Below are 20,623 nucleotides of genomic sequence, written 5' to 3' on the forward strand. Positions count from 1 at the left end.
CACATCATTTCCCTATTTGCCGATGATGTCCTTTTATATCTGAATAAACCTGAGAAATCAATTCCGGCAGTTTTACATACCATAGCCACATTCAGCGCCTTATCAGGTTATAAGATTAACCTTGGGAAATCAGTCGCTACGCCCTTTAATGTTCCCCAGGATATGTCAATTCAATCTCCTTTTCAAGTGTCTAAGAGGGGTTTCAAATATTTAGGCATCTTTGTCACCCCTGACTTAAACAACCTGTTTGAAACTAATTATTCACCTCTAATTCAAAAGATTAAAAATGATCTGACAAAATGGACCTCCCTTCCAACCTCTCTTCTTGGGAGAATCAACACTATAAAAATGAATGTTCTCCCTCGATTGAACTATTTATTTCAAAATCTCCCATGCTTTTTGACTTCTGCATTTTTTAAGTCACTGAACTCCCATATCTCTCGCTATATTTGGAATAATAAACATCCAAGAGTTAAGTTTTCTTTACTTACCAAGCCAAAAGACCTGGGAGGCTTGTCCCTGCCCAATTTACAATTATATTATTGGTCTGCACAACTTAAAACAATGTCAAATTGGTTTATGAACAGGAAAGATTCTCTATGGTTGGGTCTAGAATCCTCATTCTGTTATCCCCGAAGGCTTAACTCCCTTCCTTTTATCAATAATATAGATCAATTAAATCTTCTCAAGAATAACATAATTATTTATAACACATTGTTGGCTTGGCGAGATGCAAGGAAATACCTCAATATTGCTCCTGCCATCTCTCTTTGTTCTCCCCTAGCTCTGAATCCAGATTTACCAGCACAGATTAGGAGTATTGGTTTGTTGGATTGGATGTCTAAGGGTTTGTCAAATTTTACAGATCTGTTGGATTCTGACTCGGTTAAATCATTTGAGCAAATCAGGGCGGGTTTTAATATACCCCACAAAGATTTTTATAAGTATCTCCAAATTCGCCACTTTGTAGGATCTCTCTTGAAGACAGGCGGGATACGTATGAGATTGTCAGAACTGGAAAACACTATAGTTCTGGCAAAGTCCCCTAAAGGACTGATCTCCAAGCTTTATACTTCATTGCTTTATTCTGATTCTTCTGGATATGACTCTCTGAAGTGGTTGTGGGAGCGTGATTTGGAGGTGACGTTTACTCCTGTAAACTGGGACAAGATCTGCAGTGGGATTTTTCCTAAATGTACTTCAATTTCTATACATGAACAGAACTTCAAATTTTTTCACAGAACTTACTATACTCCTGTTCGCCTCCAGAAAATGTTTCCTGACACTTCCAACCTTTGTTTTAAATGTAAGACACACAAAGGTACATTTATCCATGTGTTTTGGTCATGTGACCACATCCAGACTTTCTGGAAGGGGGTTCACTCTGTAATCCAGGAGGTCATTGGTAAACAGCTTTTGTTGACTCCCTCTTTCTTTTTACTTAACCATGATGCTCCAGACAATTCTTTGGACACAGACACGAAATCTCTATTGACAATTCTTTTGTTCCTGGCTAAAAAATGTATCTTGCTGCGGTGGTCAACTCCCCAGGTTCCCACAGTTGACATGTGGATATCACAGATTTCTGCTCTTATTCCTCTCGAGAAGTTGACTCATGACCTCAATCACAAATCGGACAAATTTTGGAGGATCTGGGAACCATTGGACTCCTTTTTAAAGAAGCTTTAACTCAGCGTCTGTCCATGCAAGATGAGGACTGCCAGTTTTTTCTGTAACTTATTCTGTGTATGTGCTCTTCGTTTACCTGTCTCTCCTTATTTATTTATTTTTATTTACTTATTCACTTTATGCATACGTACAACGCAGCGCTCACTGTTGGTTTGGGGTGGGTTTTCTTTTTCCTTTTTCCTTTTTAGTTGTTCCGCTATGTCCTGTTTGTACTTATAAAATTGAATAAACCAATAAAAAGAAAATTAAAAAAAAAAAAAAAAAAAACTATTGGATGGATTGTGGGACAGATATTCAATGTACCTGCAGAATAGTCTAATAAAATATGAAATATAGTGTGTTAGTGTCACAGAAAGAGGACATGATGTCAGCAGTAGAAATGATGTCAGTCAGCATATAACTGAAATGTACTAACAACAGTGACTTATTGTCCAGCAGGAAATGGAAAGTTTGTGACATTGGAGTTAGAGGAAAAGTCATGATGAGAGCAGGAACAGCCACAGCAAATGAAAAAAAAGATCAATTCAGAGTAATGTCATTGTATTCACGTAGTTAGTGGGGTGATTAACTGAGGGAAGATCATCTTGATGCTATTTTTAATGCATTATATCGTTCTCAGGTAAATATTCAAATAGTTAGGCAGAAAACTGAGATTAGTAATTCTAAGTGATATAACCAGACTCTACTGTTATGACTGACTGAGCTGCATATTTAGTAGATGTAATCTCACCTTGTCTTTGTGTTTTCTCTGCAGCACTCTCCTGTGCTCTCTGTTCTCCTCTCTGATCTTCCTCAGAGCTGCTTCAATGTCCTGCAGCACCAGGGAGACACAGAGAGACAGGCTGTGACATTACACTGATACACATACTGTATCCCCAAGAGGCTCTGTGGGGTTACAGGATCATGGGATCACACCTTTTATCAAGCCTCACACTTATTTTTAAGATATTCAAACAACCTGGTGATGGATGGATATTCTAGAACAACTCTGCAATAGTTGTAGTAGTAGGAGAAATGCAGGAATATGTCATCACATGCAATGGTATTGCTCTTTGTGTTTTAATACTTTATGACAATGCAGAAACATAAGCTGTATGTGGCTACACAGACAACACCTCTTATGATGAACTGAGTATTGGTCTTATTAATCCTCACATACTGTTCATATTCTGACTCATAATTAATCTCCACAGTCATTAATAAATGTTTGATTAATCCTTCTGTTTGATTAATGTCGTGGGAAAAAGACATTTACAATCACTATTTTATTGTCCAGGAGAATATTTTATAGAATAAGATGAATACAACATGTTTGAATGCTGGTTTTTAATTGTTTTTAATGAGCATAGGGCAAATTTGTACATTTGCATATATAACTGTATCAGCTGCACAAAAATCAAACATTGCATTTTATTTCCATTTTTGTAAACTGTGGATCACATTAGGGAAAAGTCCAGCTAAAAGAAATATGTATAAGGTGTTTTGACAGCTGTAAAATGTAAAAATGGGTCATATTTGACCCTGAACAGTATGTAAGGGTTTATCATTTGAATCCCTTTAGAGAATCAGTTTTGACACAGTTAGAGAATCAGTTATGGAATTCACATACTGCATATCAACATGTGTGACTGAGTCTAATGAGTACACATATTATTAAAGTCAGAATGAGTGTGAGTGAAGTGTTTACCTGAGCAGGTAGGGCTTTCTGTTGCTCTTCACTATCTGCAGGATCTTCTGAGTCTTTGGGTTTCTTCACTACAAACGTTCCAAGTCTGTGTTGTATGTTTGGCTGAAGAAATATATGAATGTATTCAGAATGACTAATTAAACATTTTTGAAGAATCATGTAACAGTATGGTATAAAAATCATCTGGCATTTAGGATCATACTCAATCACACTAATAAGCAAGACAAGCAATGAATGAACTGTTGAATGTTGAGGTCTGCAAAGGGTGTGGTGATGTCTAAATTCAATGAAATGAGACAGGCCATGTGGTGTATTTTGTTGGTATTGTCATAACTATGTTGATTATTTTGTCATTGTATTGATAAGTGGACATGAAAGCTTGTGTGCGTACCTCTGGTTCTCTCTGCCTCATCTGTCTCATCTCCTGGTGATACTGTTGTCTGATGACATCCAACTGACGCAGATACTCCTGTTCATGCACGCATGCACACACACACACACACACACACACACACACACACACACACACACACTTGTTGTGATATGCCACTATACAGATAAAGATTGATTGATTGACTGATTGACTGTCCATCATGAGCCTGACATATTAAAGGGGTGCTTACTAAATATGATACATAACAATTCTGGTCTTTAATCCTTTCCCTTCAATAGAGTTGTGTTTCTCCTACCTGCTGTCCCTCCCACCTCCTGTCCTGAGGTGTGTGTTGGTGTTCAGGTCGCCTCACATCCTGCTCCTGACCACCCAACTTCCTGTTGCGTTCAGCTGTACATGGACGCAGACCCTGGCAGTCAGGGAGGAAAGGTCAAAGGTTAGAGTGGCTGTGGAATGACAACCACCAGGTTAACGCTTTCCTATAATCCTAGACTGGCCATAAAATAGTGCTTTTGTTTTTGTTTCTTCCATGCCTAGGTGTCTTTTTGGATACTAACTGGGGGACATCAACATTTTAAATTCTACACACACTTTGGATTTTTTAATGCTACTGTTTTCTAATCATTTTTGCTTCCCCCTCTCTTGGCTGGGAAACCAGTTTTTTTGTACTGAATGTGGCAAAAAGTTATTCTCATCTTGTGGTTGTGCATGGTGCTGGTTCTGCAGCGTAGTCTGACCTGGATTAAAAACCCTGCTGATACAACAAGAGCAAAATGTCTTATGTGATTTGACTTTCAGCAGTCACATCAAATCAATCACCAAAACAGCCTTCTATCAGCTTAAGAACATATCCAGAGTGAAGGGTTTTATGTCTCAAACAGACCAGGAGAAGTTGATTCATGCTTTCATCTCAAGTAGACTCGACTACTGTAATGGTCTTCTGACTGGACTCCCACAAAAAAGCATTAAACAGCTGCGGCTCATTCAGAACGCTGCAGCTCCAGTTTGAACCAGAACAAAGAGATCAGAGCACATTACTCCAGTTCTAAAGTCTTTACACTGGCTCCCAGTCAGTTCTAAAGTCTTTACACTGGCTCCCAGTCAGTTCTAAAGTCTTTACACTGGCTCCCAGTCAGTTCTAAAGTCTTTACACTGGCTCCCAGTCAGTTCTAAAGTCTTTACACTGGCTCCCAGTCAGTTCTAAAGTCTTTACACTGGCTCCCAGTCAGTTCTAAAGTCTTTACACTGGCTCCCAGTCAGTTCTAAAGTCTTTACACTGGCTCCCAGTCAGCTATAGAATAGATTTTAAAGTTCTGCTACTGGTCTACAAATCACTGAATGGTTTAGGTCCAGAATACATGAATGACATGTTAGTAGAATATAAACCCAGTAGAGCTCTGAGATCTACTGACTCAGGTCAGATAGTTGAGCCCAGAGCTCTGAGATCTACTGATTCAGGTCAGATAGTTGAGCCCAGAGTTCAAACTAAACATGGTGAAGCAGCTTTTAGCTGTTATGCTGCACACAACTGGAACAAACTAGCAGCAGAACTGAAATCAGGCCCAGCAGTGAACACTTTTAAATCCAGGTTAAAAACATTTCTCTTCTCCTGTGCGTATGATTGAGTTCTTTTAAAGCACTTTACATTTTAATCTTTCATTTGCACTCTATGTCCTTTTAATGATTTTAAAGCTAATTTATTATTTTATGCTGCAATCATTTTATTTATGTCTTTCTATTTTTCTGTACTTTGTTTTTATTATGGGGAGGAGGGGGGGGGGTTAATTGTATGTTTTAAGTTTCTCAAATTACATGTTTTTCTGTTTTATGTAAAGCATAAAACATATAAATAAAACTGCCTTGCCTTGCCTTATGTGTTGTCTTCTTTCTAAATCCAGAGTACTTGCTTCTCTAAAAACACATCTGTAAGATGTTTTATGAAATATGAGTGTTACAATTCCTCAATCCTCAACAACCTGTTCTCCTAAAGCTGGATGTATCTAAATGATTCTAAATCATGAAGCAGATATTTTGAATAACAAAACAGAGTGTGTTGTGCAGTCAGTCAGGAAGTCTTGAGCAGCAGTGTCAGCTTCACAGTCTGCTGATGGAGCTGACACTGCTGAGCTTCATCTTACCAGCTGTTTCTCTGCTCTCAGCTTGTACAGGTTGGCCTCCTGTCTCCTCTGCTGATACTGATTACAAGCTGCAGACACACTGCCACACACACACACACACACACACACACACACACACACACACACACACACACACACACACACACACACACACACAGAGAGAGAGAGAGAGAGAACAGGTGAGCAGGTAGAATCACAGGCTGGACCACAGGAAATATAATTCCTTCATAGACGGCAAAGGCTGGAACTAAGAGTTGTTATTTATTTATTCTTATTCTGATTCTTATTTATTTCAATCCATTCAATATTTTTTTTAATCTTCAACGAGGTAGAGTAGAGAGAGTAGCCTGTTGATTCTCTCTCTGCAGCAACAGCAGCAGCTCAGCTTCAGCTCACCTACCTGACTGTACTGTGACAAAATCATCTCAACTCAAAGCTCCACTAATGCTTTTTTCCTCACAAAAATAACCTGAGTGACAGAGCGATGCAGTAAAATGTTATTCAGTCTGTAATGTAGCTTTAACAAAAATCCAAACTGTTATGTAGGCTTGTAAACTAAAAAGAAACGTATGTGTTCATATATATTTATGGATCAATGACGTGATGCAACCAAGAGTCCAGTAGGTGTTAGCAGTATTTTTTCATAAAAATCTGATTATATACAGGAAAATAAATCTGAACTGAAATGTGGAATAAATATAATCCACTTTTAGCAACGCAACACTGTGGTTTGTAACACATTTTACTTTAAATTTTAATTTGTTGAAACATATTTAGAAACAGTTGTTTTTAGGATATGTCTTTCTCATAATTGACAAAATGCTTATACATTTCAATGTAGAAATACTACACTTAAATACACTGTAGGTGGATGAAATGTGGAATATTCATTATTTTCTTTTGAGGTTACACCATTTTAGGAGCATTCAGTCTTACTTTTGGTTAAAAAATACAAATGTCATTTCAAATGATATAAAACCAACAAAAATACTAAATGTACATTTTAACAAACCTGATGCGGCTTTTAAAACTAATTTTAACTGATTTATGAATTGCTCATTTTGCCAACACTTAATTGTCACTGACCCATATATTTATGTAAATGTGGTGATATGTATAGAGACAGAGCTGATGCAGAGCAGATATTGTTCTACTTACTTCCCATTCAGGTTAGCAGGGGGCTGGCCTGATTAGCATTGTGTGAACTTTTTTTGGCAAAGCTTGAATGTAACAGATGATCAATTATGTGTAAAGTTTTGGCTTAATGTTTACTGTCCACATATGAGAGTGATATCAATCTTCTCATCTAACTCTCTGCAAGAAAACAAATAAGTCTATTTCCCAAAATGCTGAACTATTCCTTTTAAATGAATGTGAAGCTATGGTGAGGTTAGCTTCTAGGTGTAGCTGCAGGTGGTGGTTGATGGGTAATGAGTCATGGTTGGCATTCTGGTGTTTTGTCACTCACAGCTGGTACGGTTCCACAGGAGGAACAGTGTGCTCTTTACATTGCTGCTTCTCTCTCTCCTGAGGAGGATGAGGAGGAGGAGGAAGAGGAAGAGCAGGAGGAGGAAGGACATCCTCCTTGTTTCTCCTCTGAAAGGCATCCAGCTGGGCATGATAGTGCTGGTAGTGGTTCAATGGCTGCTGGCCAAACCTGCATCAGTGATACAAGGTCCAGATTAAAACTGATAAACAATCCTCACTGAGAGCTTTCATGTCTGAATAGATTTTCACTCACCTTGGGTTCTGCTGGCCAGCAACCTCTCCAGCTGCAGTGTGACACACGGGTCCTGCTCTGTTATGGAGGGGCTGTGATAAGCAGTCACACAGTAAGTAAAGAAAAGAAGATACAAATTAAATGTAGTGAATGAAAGTGAATGAAATGAAGAAGAAATAGAAGTAAAAAATATAGAGAGGCAGTTGCATGAATCTGTAGATTTCTAAGTCTACCCTCTTACATCAACATACTGTACATACTCACATCCACACATATATCTAACCAGCCCTGATTTCCAAACTGTCACTTCTGTGTTATCTTCTTCTATCTTCTTGCTCACTAATGTTCCACAAATAATAAACTAAAAAAAGAACTCTTCAGCCTCTTTGCTGCTCCTCTGACTTGACTTAAATCAAAAGGGAAATAGTTGCAGCTGTTGCCCCCAAATTATACAACAGATGACCTCATACAGTTTTATGAGAAAAGATGAAGCTATGTTCTCTGCAAATATGTATTGTATTTGGTACAGAATACACACACACACACACACACACACGCACACACACACGTATTCTGTATATTTTGAATAGTGGACTAAGCTCGGGGTTTGTTTATATTTGCTATATTTGGATTATTTATGAGAAATGATGGTGCTGCAAGACTTACTAGTGATGCTAGAAAGATCTTTTTACCATGTCATAAAATGTTATTCCTAGTATCTCTAAAAGTAGAATGGGAGGCAGAGCCTTCAGCTATCAGGCTCCTCTCCTGTGGAACCATCTTCCAGATTTGGTCCGGGGGGCAGACACCCTCTCTACGTTTAAGAGTAGGCTTAAAACTTTCCTTTTTGATAAAGCTTATAGTTAGGGCTCTTTGAGCTCTTAGCTTATGCTGCTATAGACTTAGACTGCCGGAGGACTCCCATGATGCACTGAGCTGCTCTCTCCTCCTCCCTCTCTCTCTCTCTATCCATCCATCTATATCCATTAACATTCATGTTCTATTAATGCATCAATAACCTAAACTTCTTCCCCGGAGTTGTCTGTGCTTTCTGGTCTCACAGGTAATCTGGGCCTGTAGACGTCCGGATGACAGATTCCAGTCCTGGACCTTCTAGCTTCATTGTTGATTTTCATTGTGTTTCTCTCCTCTATCCTTCCTTTCTCTCCTCTATCCTTCCTTTCTCTCCTCTCAACCCCAACCGGTCGAGGCAGATGTTCTCCCACTCTGAGTCTGGTTCTGAGGTTACTTCCTGTTAAAAGGGAGTTTTTTCTCGCCACTGTGTCTCATGTGGGAATGTTGGGTCTCTTTAAAGTTAAAACCTGAAGAGTTCGGTTTAGAACCTGCTCTATGTGTAAAGTGCCTTGAGATAACTCTGTTGTGATTTGGCGCTATACAAATAAAGATTGATTGATTGATTGATTGATTGATATCTATCTATTGATATATCTAAATATGTTGGTAATGAATTGGGCTGAGATGTAACTTATGGATAAGAATGTTCCTTTAAATAAACCCTCATTCAATGCTTCAACTTTTTTGAAGCTTTTTTTTGAGTAATTCCCATGAACATTGGAAGTACAAACTAACATGCTTTGCAGTGTAAGTGGAGTTTGGAGCTTGTGGTACTTCTGTAAAGTGGCCTAAACTAAATGTATTTTATTTACATCCTTCTCTCTGTTTAACATTCTGAAGTGTGTTATTATTACTATGATTATTACTTTGTAGGGGATAGGAGTGTAGACTCTGAGTGGGACTCTCCAGTGTGGTTTAGCAGGCAGTCTCTTCACAGCGGGCCTGGGTCTGTCTGCAGCTCTGGACTTCTGTATCTTCTCTGGATAATAACAAGTGGACATGGTCAATAATATGCATACTCATAGGTGGCATGAAGTCTTGCTCATGTCTTCTTGTTACTTGCGACTAAAAGAAGTGTTGTAAAATGCCAAAAACAGCTGAAAGATAAAAGAAGTAGAATGATTGTAGTTTTGGTTTATTGTTCAAAGACATTGTGAGCTTCTAGAGCAGAGATGAAAGTTGAGACAAAGATGTTAGGTAACCATTGTGAAGCAGAGACAGACACTCAATGATTTAAGACAGCAACATTAACTTTGTGTTCTGATGTTACCAAAACACAATGGCTGCCAAGACATGACGCAGTTACAATCAACCCAATCAGGACACAGCTCGTCTCCATATGCTAGAAGGCAGAGTTGAGTGTGCTGTACACAACATCACCACCGAGAGGCGCCACAATCCACAATGACCTGAAGCCACAAAGCTCCTTTCACAGGTGTTAGGTCTGTGTGATGTGTGTTACATGTGTGTTGTATATTTTGTGTATGTGTGATGTGTGTTACATGTGTGTTGTATATGATGTGTGTTACATATGTGTTTATATATGTTGTGTGTTACATGTGTGTTGTATATGATGTGTGTTGTGTATGATGTGTGTTACATGTGTGTTGTGTATGATGTGTGTTACATGTGTGTTGTATATGTTGTGTGTTACATGTGTGATGTATATGTTGTGTGTTACATGTGTGTTGTATATGATGTGTGTTGTGTATGATGTGTGTTACATGTGTGTTGTATATGTTGTGTGTTACATGTGTGTTGTATATGTTGTGTGTTACATGTGTGTTGTATATGTTGTGTGTTACATGTGTGTTGTATATGTTGTGTGTTACATGTGTGATGTATATGTTGTGTGTTACATGTGTGTTGTATATGTTGTGTGTTACATGTGTGATGTATATGTTGTGTGTTACATGTGTGTTGTATATGTTGTGTGTTGTGTATGATGTGTGTTACATGTGTGTTGTATATGTTGTGTGTTACATGTGTGTTGTATAAGTTGTGTTACATGTGTGTTGTCAGTGACGTGCGGTCAGGGGAGGCATGTTATCATGGAAAAAGACTTAAAAATGAAAATGAAAAAAATAATAAGTGGTTATATTTGTCCAGTGATTTGCACTATAACGTTATTTTCTATCTAACTTTACTAGTTTCAGATTATTTTTAATTCAAAATCGCTGAATTTTCACATGTACTGATCAAACACTGAAAAGAGACGCGCAGTGAGGCAGTAGCGAGACGAGCCTCACCATGGATTGCGCAATGACTCGGCTTACTGCGCTGGCATGCTATGCAGTGAGACAGTACAGCTGTACAGCTGTCTCTCTGTATGTCGCAATTAACATGTTCAAACACTTTTACTATATGAACTATATTTCCATAGTTTAGCTGATGATATAATGTCCAGTGTTTGTAGCGTGTTTCGTGTGATGAGCAGCATAAAACGGCTGCAAAAAGTCACTAAGTGAGGCACGCAGTTCTCCGGCCTCATGGCAGGGGGCGCTCCTCATCCCAGTGATTCTTATTACGACTCATTAGCTGCAGAATAAGTGACAGTAAGCTACAACTACAGTGAGCAAGTCGTCAAGTCATCCGTTTCTTTTCCTTCTTGTCTGGCCTTTTTTCAGTATGGAGGATTACATTGCAAAATTACGTTTTTTATATTAAATGTGTTTTTTGTGTGCTACAGTTTGTATGTGTAAAGAAAGCTGATATGAGATTTTAAACATAACCTGTTAACTGCTGCCAATCAAATGGTGAATAAACTACTCTGTAGGGTTCATATGTTTGTAAATCTGATTGTGATGAAGTCAGTGCCTCACCAGACATGAACCTTACCACACGTCACTGTGTGTTGTATATGTTGTGTGTTACATGTGTGTTGTATATGTTGTGTGTTACATGTGTGTTACATGTGTGTTGTATATTTTGTGTGTTACATGTGTGTTGTATATGTTGTGTGTTGTATATGTTGTGTATGTGTGATGTGTGTTACATGTGTGTTGTATATGTTGTGTGTTACATGTGTGTTGTATATGATGTGTGTTACATGTGTGTTGTATATGTTGTGTGTTACATGTGTGTTGTATATGTTGTGTGTTACATGTGTGTTGTATATGATGTGTGTTACATGTGTGTTGTATATGTTGTGTGTTACATGTGTGTTGTGTATGATGTGTGTTACATGTGTGTTGTATATGTTGTGTGTTACATGTGTGTTGTATATGTTGTGTGTTGTATATGTTGTGTATGTGTGATGTGTGTTACATGTGTGTTGTTTATGATGTGTGGTACATGTGTGTTGTATATGTTGTGTATGTGTGATGTGTGTTACATGTGTGTTGTTTATGATGTGTGGTACATGTGTGTTGTATATGTTGTGTGTTACATGTGTGTTGTATATGTTGTGTGTTACATGTGTGTTGTATATGTTGTGTGTTGTATATGTTGTGTATGTGTGATGTGTGTTACATGTGTGTTGTATATGGTGTGTGTTACATGTGTGTTGTATATGTTGTGTATGTGTGATGTGTGATACATGATGTGTGTTACATGTGTGTTGTATATGGTGTGTGTTGTATATGTTGTGTATGTGTGATGTGTGTTACATGTGTGTTGTATATGGTGTGTGTTACATGTGTGTTGTATATGTTGTGTATGTGTGATGTGTGATACATGATGTGTGTTACATGTGTGTTGTATATGATGTGTGTTACATGTGTGTTGTATATGTTGTGGTACATGTGTGTTGTATATGATGTGTGTTGTATATGCTGTGTGTTGTATATGTTGTGTGTTACATGTGTGTTGTATATGATGTGTGTTACATGTGTGTTGTATATGTTGTGTTACATGTGTGTTGTATATGCTGTGTGTTGTATATGTTGTGTGTTACATGTGTGTTGTATATGATGTGTGTTACATGTGTGTTGTATATGTTGTGTTACATGTGTGTTGTATATGCTGTGTGTTGTATATGTTGTGTGTTACATGTGTGTTGTATATGTTGTGTTACATGTGTGTTGTATATGCTGTGTGTTGTATATGTTGTGTGTTACATGTGTGTTGTATATGTTGTGTGTTACATGTGTGTTGTATATGATGTGTGTTACATGTGTGTTGTATATGTTGTGTGTAACATGTGTGTTGTACAGTATATGTTGTGTATGTGCAGTGTTACCTGCTCTGGTTTTACAGGCCTGTGAGGATGGAGCTCTGTTTCCATGTAACACTGTGTGACTGAACTCTTCCTGCATCACCTGCACACACACACAGGAAACCAAACACACACGTACACATGTTTATACATCTACACTTGTGAAGATCATCACCTAAACCCGGCATTGTCTTGTCTCTATTTTTAGTTTCACAACAAAACTGACTGTGTGAGCTGTGACTTGGCAGAATATTTCATTCATATTCATTATGACAAAAGCCTGAAATATTCTGCTATACAGATAATCAAACATTTGAATGTTTATCTTGAATGCCTGGGAAATAACTTATGTTTAGCAGAATCAGTTATATATGCTTTATTAGGGTCTTGTTTATTTTGTAGACATGAAACTATTTAAATCAGATTAAAAATTTTAAAATAGCATACAGACATGTTTAAGATGTAGAAACACTCAACAAAAACAAATTATATATAAAATCCTAACAATCAAATATACTCTCTCTCCTTCACTAAAGATTTAACAGAATCTATAAATATGCAAATATAGTTTTCACAAGTTTAACTGCTGGACCAGGATTGGCTCCAAATTAGTTATGATGCTCGTAGTAATCCCTAAACTTAGATTTTCAATGAGCAAAGAGAAGCTTTCCTCCTTCATTCTGCACAGTGATGCTTGTTCTACACCGGTACAACATTTAACTTAGGAAACAAGAAAAACACATTTTAAGTGGAGGGGCTCTGAAGAACTGTTATTCTTTATGCTCAAAATCATACGCACTAAGTACATTCTGGACGTGGTGTGTAATAATTTGTGGTGTCTTGGCTGTATGCAAAACCTTGTTATCATATAAACCTAATTTAAACTTCAACCCTAAAACCAACTATTAAACTTCAAACAACCCTTTGAAATGAGAACTAAATGTCCTTATTTTCCAAAAATGTCCCTCATTCCCCAAGTCTGAACCTCAATTTGTCCCCACAAAGATAAAAGTACAAGAGACACACACTGCTTACTGGTTGAGTTGAAACAGTATATCACACACTCATTATCTTCCATTTGTTCATTAAGGTTCATCTTAGAACTGTGTAGTCTGATGTTTACAGATTCGGTGATTGATGAGCCTCATAGTAGCCTCCACCAGTTAGTCTGCTATCTATATCTATATAAATTCACTGAGATGAGCATTTACCAGACAGCCAGTCACATTTATTACCTGCAGGTCCAGGTGTTTGCTGATATGCTTCTCCAGGAAGGGCCGGCTGAGGATGGAGCTGACAGAGGGCCGGTCCCGGGGGCTGACCTGAAATAAAATGTATGAGTGTATGGTCCAGTACTGATGCTCTGAAACAACAAACACACCTATATGTTTTATTAATACAACTAGTTTGTGAGTTCAGATAAACAACAAGCACTATTAGATTCACAACCAGTACAATTTTAGAAAACCACAGAGCTTCATATATGAGAGTGATGCTAAGAAAGTGTAAAACAACACTCAGTCACTATGTTTATGTTATATCACAATAAGTACACAATAAGAATATTTCCAACAATGCCAAATGTGTGGCAGTAGACAATAGGAGCTTCCTGGTGTGCTGTTCAGGCGTATATCCTGTACAGCTGCTCAAACTGTTTCCTGATATTCTGACATTTGTACTCCTCCTCTTCTTTAAAAACCCTGGTTTTGCTGTCTGAACTGACACTGACATCTGATTGGTAAGCTTGAAGTGACGTTGTTTAAAGTCTGTGTAGAGTAAGAATAAATATGTGTTCTGAGTTTGACATACCACAGAAAAGTGTGTTGTTAACCACCCTACCAAATTTGAATGATTAAAAAAATCACCAAATATATGAAATCGGGCTTCAAAGTTGTGTAAAAATCAGCCTCTTTCTCTGCTACCAAACACTGTGGGAGTACCCGCTGAGTTCACTGAAACCCCGCCCCCTACCAAGTGTCACCTGTCAATCAAAGTCACCACCTCTAACAGAAACATGGATGCTACGTCTGAGAGCTTTCTGCTGCTAACTCAGCTGCTAGCTTGACGGCTAGCTCAGCAGCTAACTCAGCTAACTGGCTAGCTGTAGACCAGTGGTCGCCAACCTGTCAATCGCGATCGACTGGTAGATCTTTGAAACATTCCCTGTAGATCCCGAAAATAATAGAAGAATAATTACACAAATACATTATGGTTGATTTATGTTCAGTTTTGCAAGCTCCTCTCTTTCACTCTATCTCTCTCGATCCAGTCATTGTATATTTTCATATCAACAGGCTGCATTAAATTGACCAATAAGATCACAGGCACATCACTGGCACATTAACTGTCGCAAAATGACAATATACGGCACATCACTGCAATGTCGTTAGCTGGCATAGCAGAGGCTCCAAGAAAGAAGTCGAAAACGTATAATTTCCATCCAGAATGGGAAGAGGAATTTCTTTTCACCATGGTGAAAGACAAGTGTGTGTGCGGTGCCACCAAACTCTAGCATTGTCTAAAAGAGGAAATCTGGAGCGTCACCACAACACCAACCACGACAAATTCAAAGACAGCTTCCCCGCCAAGAGCGCAATCCGTGCTAGGAAAGTTGCTGAGCTGAAAGCGGGATTGAAGGCCCAGCAGTCGCTTTTCACAAAACCTGCTGCTCAAAATAAGGCTGCGACTGAAGCTTCATTTCGTGTAAGTCACCTTTTGTCTAAACACAAGAAGCCTTTTACAGATGGCGATTTATTCAAGGAGGCGATGGCCATCACTGCAGAGACAGTTTTCAACGGCTTCAAAAACAAAGACGACATCAAAACCGCGCTCCGCAGTGTCCAGCTTGGCCCCAATACAGTGGCCAGGAGAGTCGAGGAAATGTCAGGGGACGTGGATCGACAAGTGCTAAAAGACTTATCACACTGTGAATATTTTTCACATCAGTTTGATGAATCCCTGGATGTAATGGAACAGCTCAGCTTGTTGTATTTGTCAGAATGGTGTTCCCGGACTCTACAACAAAAGAGGATCTCCTCACTCTTTTGCACTTAAAAGAGAGAACGAGAGGTGAGGATATTTACAATGAGTTTAAAAAATATGTCCGCGATAATGACATCCCCATTTACAAACTGGTGGCAATTACTACTGATGGAGCCCCAGCGATGCACGGTGTGTGCGCTGGATTTATCGCGCTGTGCCGCAATGACCATGATTTTCCTGACTTCGTGAATTACCACTGTGTCATTCACCAGCAGACCTTGGCAGGGAAGGTCGTGAACTTTTCTCATGTTATGACTCTGGTGGTCAAACTGATCAACTCGATTCGAGCAAAAGCGCTTCAGCACCGCTTATTCAAGGCGTTATTGGATGAGCTCGATGCTGCGTACGGAGACCTAGTCCTCCACGCTGATGTCCGGTGGTTGAGTCGCGGCAAAGTGCTACAGCGATTTACGGGAGCTTACCTTGAAGAGTTGGGTCACCAGCAGACGAAGATCATAGGAGTAGCGGCTAGGCACTGGATTATAGCGCCCCCTGCAGATTTTACTGACCAGCTGCCGCAGACTGCTGCCCTCAAACTCCAGGTGAAGGCACACACACACACACACACACACACACACACACACGCACACACACAAACACACACCAAGATCACTCTGGGATAAAACATAATTTGTTACTCCTCTAAAGTTCATATCACTCCTTATTTACTATCCAGTGCACTACATTTACCCTCCATTTTATTATATAGTGTCTGAATGCTGAGTGTGTAAATATCTCCACTAGACAGAGCCCTCAAATATTCCACCATGGAACAAAACATGCTCTGTCACTCGAGTCCACAGCTGATGGTGATGATACAAAACAGGGCTTTTCCACACCAGACATTTTAACTTCTTGTAGTATCAAAATCACAGGTGTAACTAATGACACTAACAATGTCTCTGTTCTATTCGAGGCCCAATAAGTCATGATAGTGTGACAGAGCCAAAAGAGCAGCACAAAGCAGAACCCTGAATCTAAAGCAGCTAAAAGCTAAAAGGAATCCAACCATCATTCATTTTATTATTTACACCTGTGCTTATGTCAACATATCACCACTGTGTATGCTTGTCCACTGTCACTGTCATGGTTAACTGACACATTGGAATAGAACAGTTAGAAGTAACAAGTTAAACAGCCTGCTTGCATAGTTTCATATGTCATGAAACTATGAAGATTTACACATTTTTAAAGCCATTATTTTTGTAGTTTTTGACTATGATTGCCATACTTCAGCTGCTGGTGGAACTGAAATATTTGCACAATGGTAAACAAACTGTCTGCTATGCTGTCTTACCTCACATACACATTACATTTGATGTTCAAATTGTTTAAGTCATGACAGAACTGTTGCTAGGCAAGTGACAAGATAAATGAACATCATCATTGTAGAAGCCAATACTGTAATAATGTAAAGCTATAGGAAGAATAACAGAGATGTTTAAAAAAGAAGTCTCTCTCTCTCTGTCTGTCTCTCTCTCTCTATCTGTCTGTCTCTCTCTCTTTCTGTCTGTCTGTCTCTCTCTCTCTCTCTGTCTCTCACTGTCTGTCTGTCTCTCTCTCTTTGTCTCTGTCAGTCTCTCTATGTGTCTGTCTCTCTCGCTCTGCCTCTCTCTCTCTCTGTGCGTCTGTTTGTCTGAGAGAGAGAGACAGACAGCATCAGATAGACAGATAGACAGAGAGAGAGATAGAGAGAGTATGCATTTTCTAAGTTATATCCAATAAATGAAACTTCAATAAAGTGATTGTAGAGGCAGAAGTACAGTTCATCACTATAAGTAAAGTTAACATGATTAAAATGGGTTAAAAAAGATGCATAATTAAGTATATATGATGTAATGATTAATATTTTCATTTATACGTTTGAATAAGTGGTTAAAAAGCGTTAAAAACATATTGGTGTTTAACTATTCATTATTCAATGTGATTCAGTGCATGTTGAAAAAAGGTACGCTTCCCCTTTAAGAACGGCGTGTAGATCGCTTGTTGACCTGAGAGCAAACAGTCAGTCGGAGCTTGTTAGCTGAAGAAGCAAATGGCTTTCTTACCTGTCTTTTAGCATTTTTTGTTGCTGCAAGTGTATTAGCAAGCTACTTCGTTTTGTAACCTTATGGAATAAAGCTGGAGATCTTTTATATTTTTTCTTGACCACAAAACGTTTCCAGTGTGGACTTTGTTTACCTGCACAGCTGGGCTAGCTACAGACACTGCCTGTGGAGAAGCAACTTATGCTAACAGAGTAAGCCACTGCAACACATCAAGCTCTTTATTTTAAACCTCTACATTAGTAAGAAAACCTGCTTGACATTGGACAAGGAGCCTTTGGAGAGGTTTGTGGATCTCAACTCGTCTTTGCTGCTTTGTGACTGTTGGTTAGCAAATGGAACCTGTATAATTACTGGAATTACCTACTGCAAAGCAACCATGGCGGGGACAGAAACAGAAGAGATGGTAGGATTAACTGAGGAAAAAGAAAAGAGAGTTGTTAAACCAACGCTTAAAGGATTGGAAAATAACCTGCAAATGAAAATATCCTTAAGAAGAGGCATAATGGGCCAACTTACTGAGAAAAAGAACAAACTGCATGATTTAATGGATGATGATGTGAATGCGGAAAACATTGGAAAAGAACTGTTGGCCAAATATGTGGAACTGATAAAATATTTCAGTGAAATAAATGAGCAGGTTAAAGACCTATTTTGCCAGGCAGGATATAAAGAGAATATGAACACAGATCAAAGGGATTGGTTTGAGCCAAGAAACAGTGAGCACACAGACTTTGCATGAGAAGTGAATTCATGGACACAAGCGGCTAAAATACGCCAAGAAGAAGCTAAAAGGCTTAATGATGATATAAAACCAGAAGATAGTGTGTCAGTCACATCTAAGAAATCTAAAAAATCCAAGTCTGTGAGCGCTGCATCAGCAACATCGTCAGCTCGTTCTGAACGCTTAAAGGTGGAGTTAGGAAAAGCTGCTCTGTTAGCCAAGTCAGCTACATTGAAGAAAAAACAGGCTTTAGAAAAGCATGAACTACAACTCAAGGCTGAAAAAGAAGAGTCAGAGCTACAAGCCGGGCTCGCTGCAGCTGATACTCAACTGGCCGTGTTGAAAAAATATGAAGGCTCAGAAGTGTCTGGTAGATCTAAAGGAAGTAGGATGGATGTTCTAACATCTGCTCCAGTGAAATATGATGTCAACTACAGTAAAAGTGTTAACAGTGGCGGTCAGCATAGCCATACAAGAAGAAGAAATGCAGGTGACCACGTCATACAAGTTCCTGTATCCTCAGCGGACAATTCTGTGAATATAGATAATCTGGTTACTGTCATGCAGCGCCAAAACGACATCACCGAAAACCTAATAAGGCAACAGAAGCTCTCTACATTGCCACCACAGAACATCCCTGTTTTCAAAGGAGATCCTATAGAGTATCGTCTCTTCATGAGAGCGTTTGAACACAGTGTAGAGAGTAAGACTGAAAATAGCAAAGATCGTCTTTACTATTTAGAACAACACACTCTTGGACTGCCTAATGACTTAGTGCGCAGTTGCTTTCATAAGGACCCAGACCAGGGCTATCCTGAAGCCAAGAGACTTCTGAGAGAACGCTTTGGGGATAAATACAAGATATCCATGGCCTATCTGGACAAGGCTTTAAACTGGCCTATCATTAAAACAGAAGACAGTAAGGCACTTGAATCATACGCCCTCTTTCTCACAAGCTGCAGTAATGCAATGACTGACCTTGAGTACTTAGATGAGATGGAAAATGCTGCTAATATGCGCACTATCATTGTAAAGCTCCCCTACAGACTGAGAGAGAGATTCAGGAGTGTTGTCATAGACATTCAGAAAAGGCAGGATCGACGGACAAAGTTTAAAGACGTAGTAACGTTCATCACCATGCAAGCAGAAATGGCATCACACCCTGTGTTTGGTGAAATCCCAGGACAAACAAGACGCCAGACAGACAATAAGACTGAAAAGACAAGTGGAAAGAAAAACATCACAACACTGGCCACTGAAGTAAAAGCACAGAAAGCTGAGAAAAGTGTTTGGGACGGAAACAAGAAAACTCAGGAGAAAGGAACAAATGTGGATAAGGCCTTTAATAAACCATGTATCTTCTGTCAGGGAGACCATACAATGGAACACTGCAAGAAACTTCAAAAAATGTTGCACAAGGAAAAATTGGAGTTCCTCAAGGCCAAAGGGCTTTGCTTCAGTTGTCTAGCAGCAGGACACATGAGTAAAGCCTGTGAAGAAAAAAGGAGTTGTCAGATATGTTCAGCAACGCATCCTACACTCTTACACATAAAACAGAAACCCAAAGACTCACTAAAGGAAGAGGCTTCAAAGGAGGAGCCTAAGGACGAGTCTCCGAAGGTGGTTAGTGGATTTGTGGATGCAGGGGACACAAACTCCCAGACTGGGGCCGGGGGTACTGATAGTATTCTCGCCATCGTTCCTGTGAGAGTAAAGGCAAAGAAGGGAAACAAGACGCTTACTTGTTATGCATTCCTGGATCCAGGAAGTAACGCTTCCTTCTGCACTAACAAGCTAGCAAATGACCTTCACCTGCAAGGAAAAAATGTGAATATCCTACTCACCACGATGGGAGAACAAAAGGCAGTATCCTGCAAAGCTGTACCAGACCTAGAAGTGAGCAGCCTAGAAGGCGATGACTTCATCGAGCTCACAGAGGTTTTTGCACAAAAGTCTATCCACGTGAGTAAAGAGAACATTCCTACTCAAGAAGACGTGGATAAGTGGCCACATCTGCAAGGTGTACGAATCCCTTCCATCAATGCAGATGTCGGTCTTTTGATTGGAACTGATGTGGCAAAAGCCCTTGAACCAGAGGAAGTAATCCGCAGCATCAAAGATGGTCCGTATGCAGTACGTACAGCCCTGGGATGGACCGTAAACGGGCCGCTGC

The 20,623-nt window shown here is 39.3% G+C and overlaps 1 protein-coding gene across 1 annotated transcript in view; it reads right to left on the bottom strand.

Moving 5' to 3' along the window:
• Positions 1-20,623, bottom strand: part of LOC128367707 (serine/threonine-protein kinase Nek5-like) — a 47,581-nt gene that overhangs the window by 9,174 nt on the left and 17,784 nt on the right. Inside the window, exons 9-19 of the mRNA XM_053328318.1 lie at positions 16,104-16,217; positions 13,875-13,961; positions 12,664-12,742; positions 9,350-9,462; positions 7,650-7,720; positions 7,377-7,565; positions 5,909-5,987; positions 4,066-4,179; positions 3,768-3,845; positions 3,377-3,478; positions 2,420-2,500 (exon numbers count right to left, since the gene is read on the bottom strand). Of these exons, the coding sequence (XP_053184293.1) occupies positions 2,420-2,500; positions 3,377-3,478; positions 3,768-3,845; positions 4,066-4,179; positions 5,909-5,987; positions 7,377-7,565; positions 7,650-7,720; positions 9,350-9,462; positions 12,664-12,742; positions 13,875-13,961; positions 16,104-16,217 (1,107 nt within the window). The remainder of the gene's footprint in view (positions 1-2,419; positions 2,501-3,376; positions 3,479-3,767; positions 3,846-4,065; positions 4,180-5,908; positions 5,988-7,376; positions 7,566-7,649; positions 7,721-9,349; positions 9,463-12,663; positions 12,743-13,874; positions 13,962-16,103; positions 16,218-20,623) is intronic.

This window comes from Scomber japonicus, chromosome 11 (assembly GCF_027409825.1).
Source record: "Scomber japonicus isolate fScoJap1 chromosome 11, fScoJap1.pri, whole genome shotgun sequence".
NCBI lineage: Eukaryota > Metazoa > Chordata > Actinopteri > Scombriformes > Scombridae > Scomber > Scomber japonicus.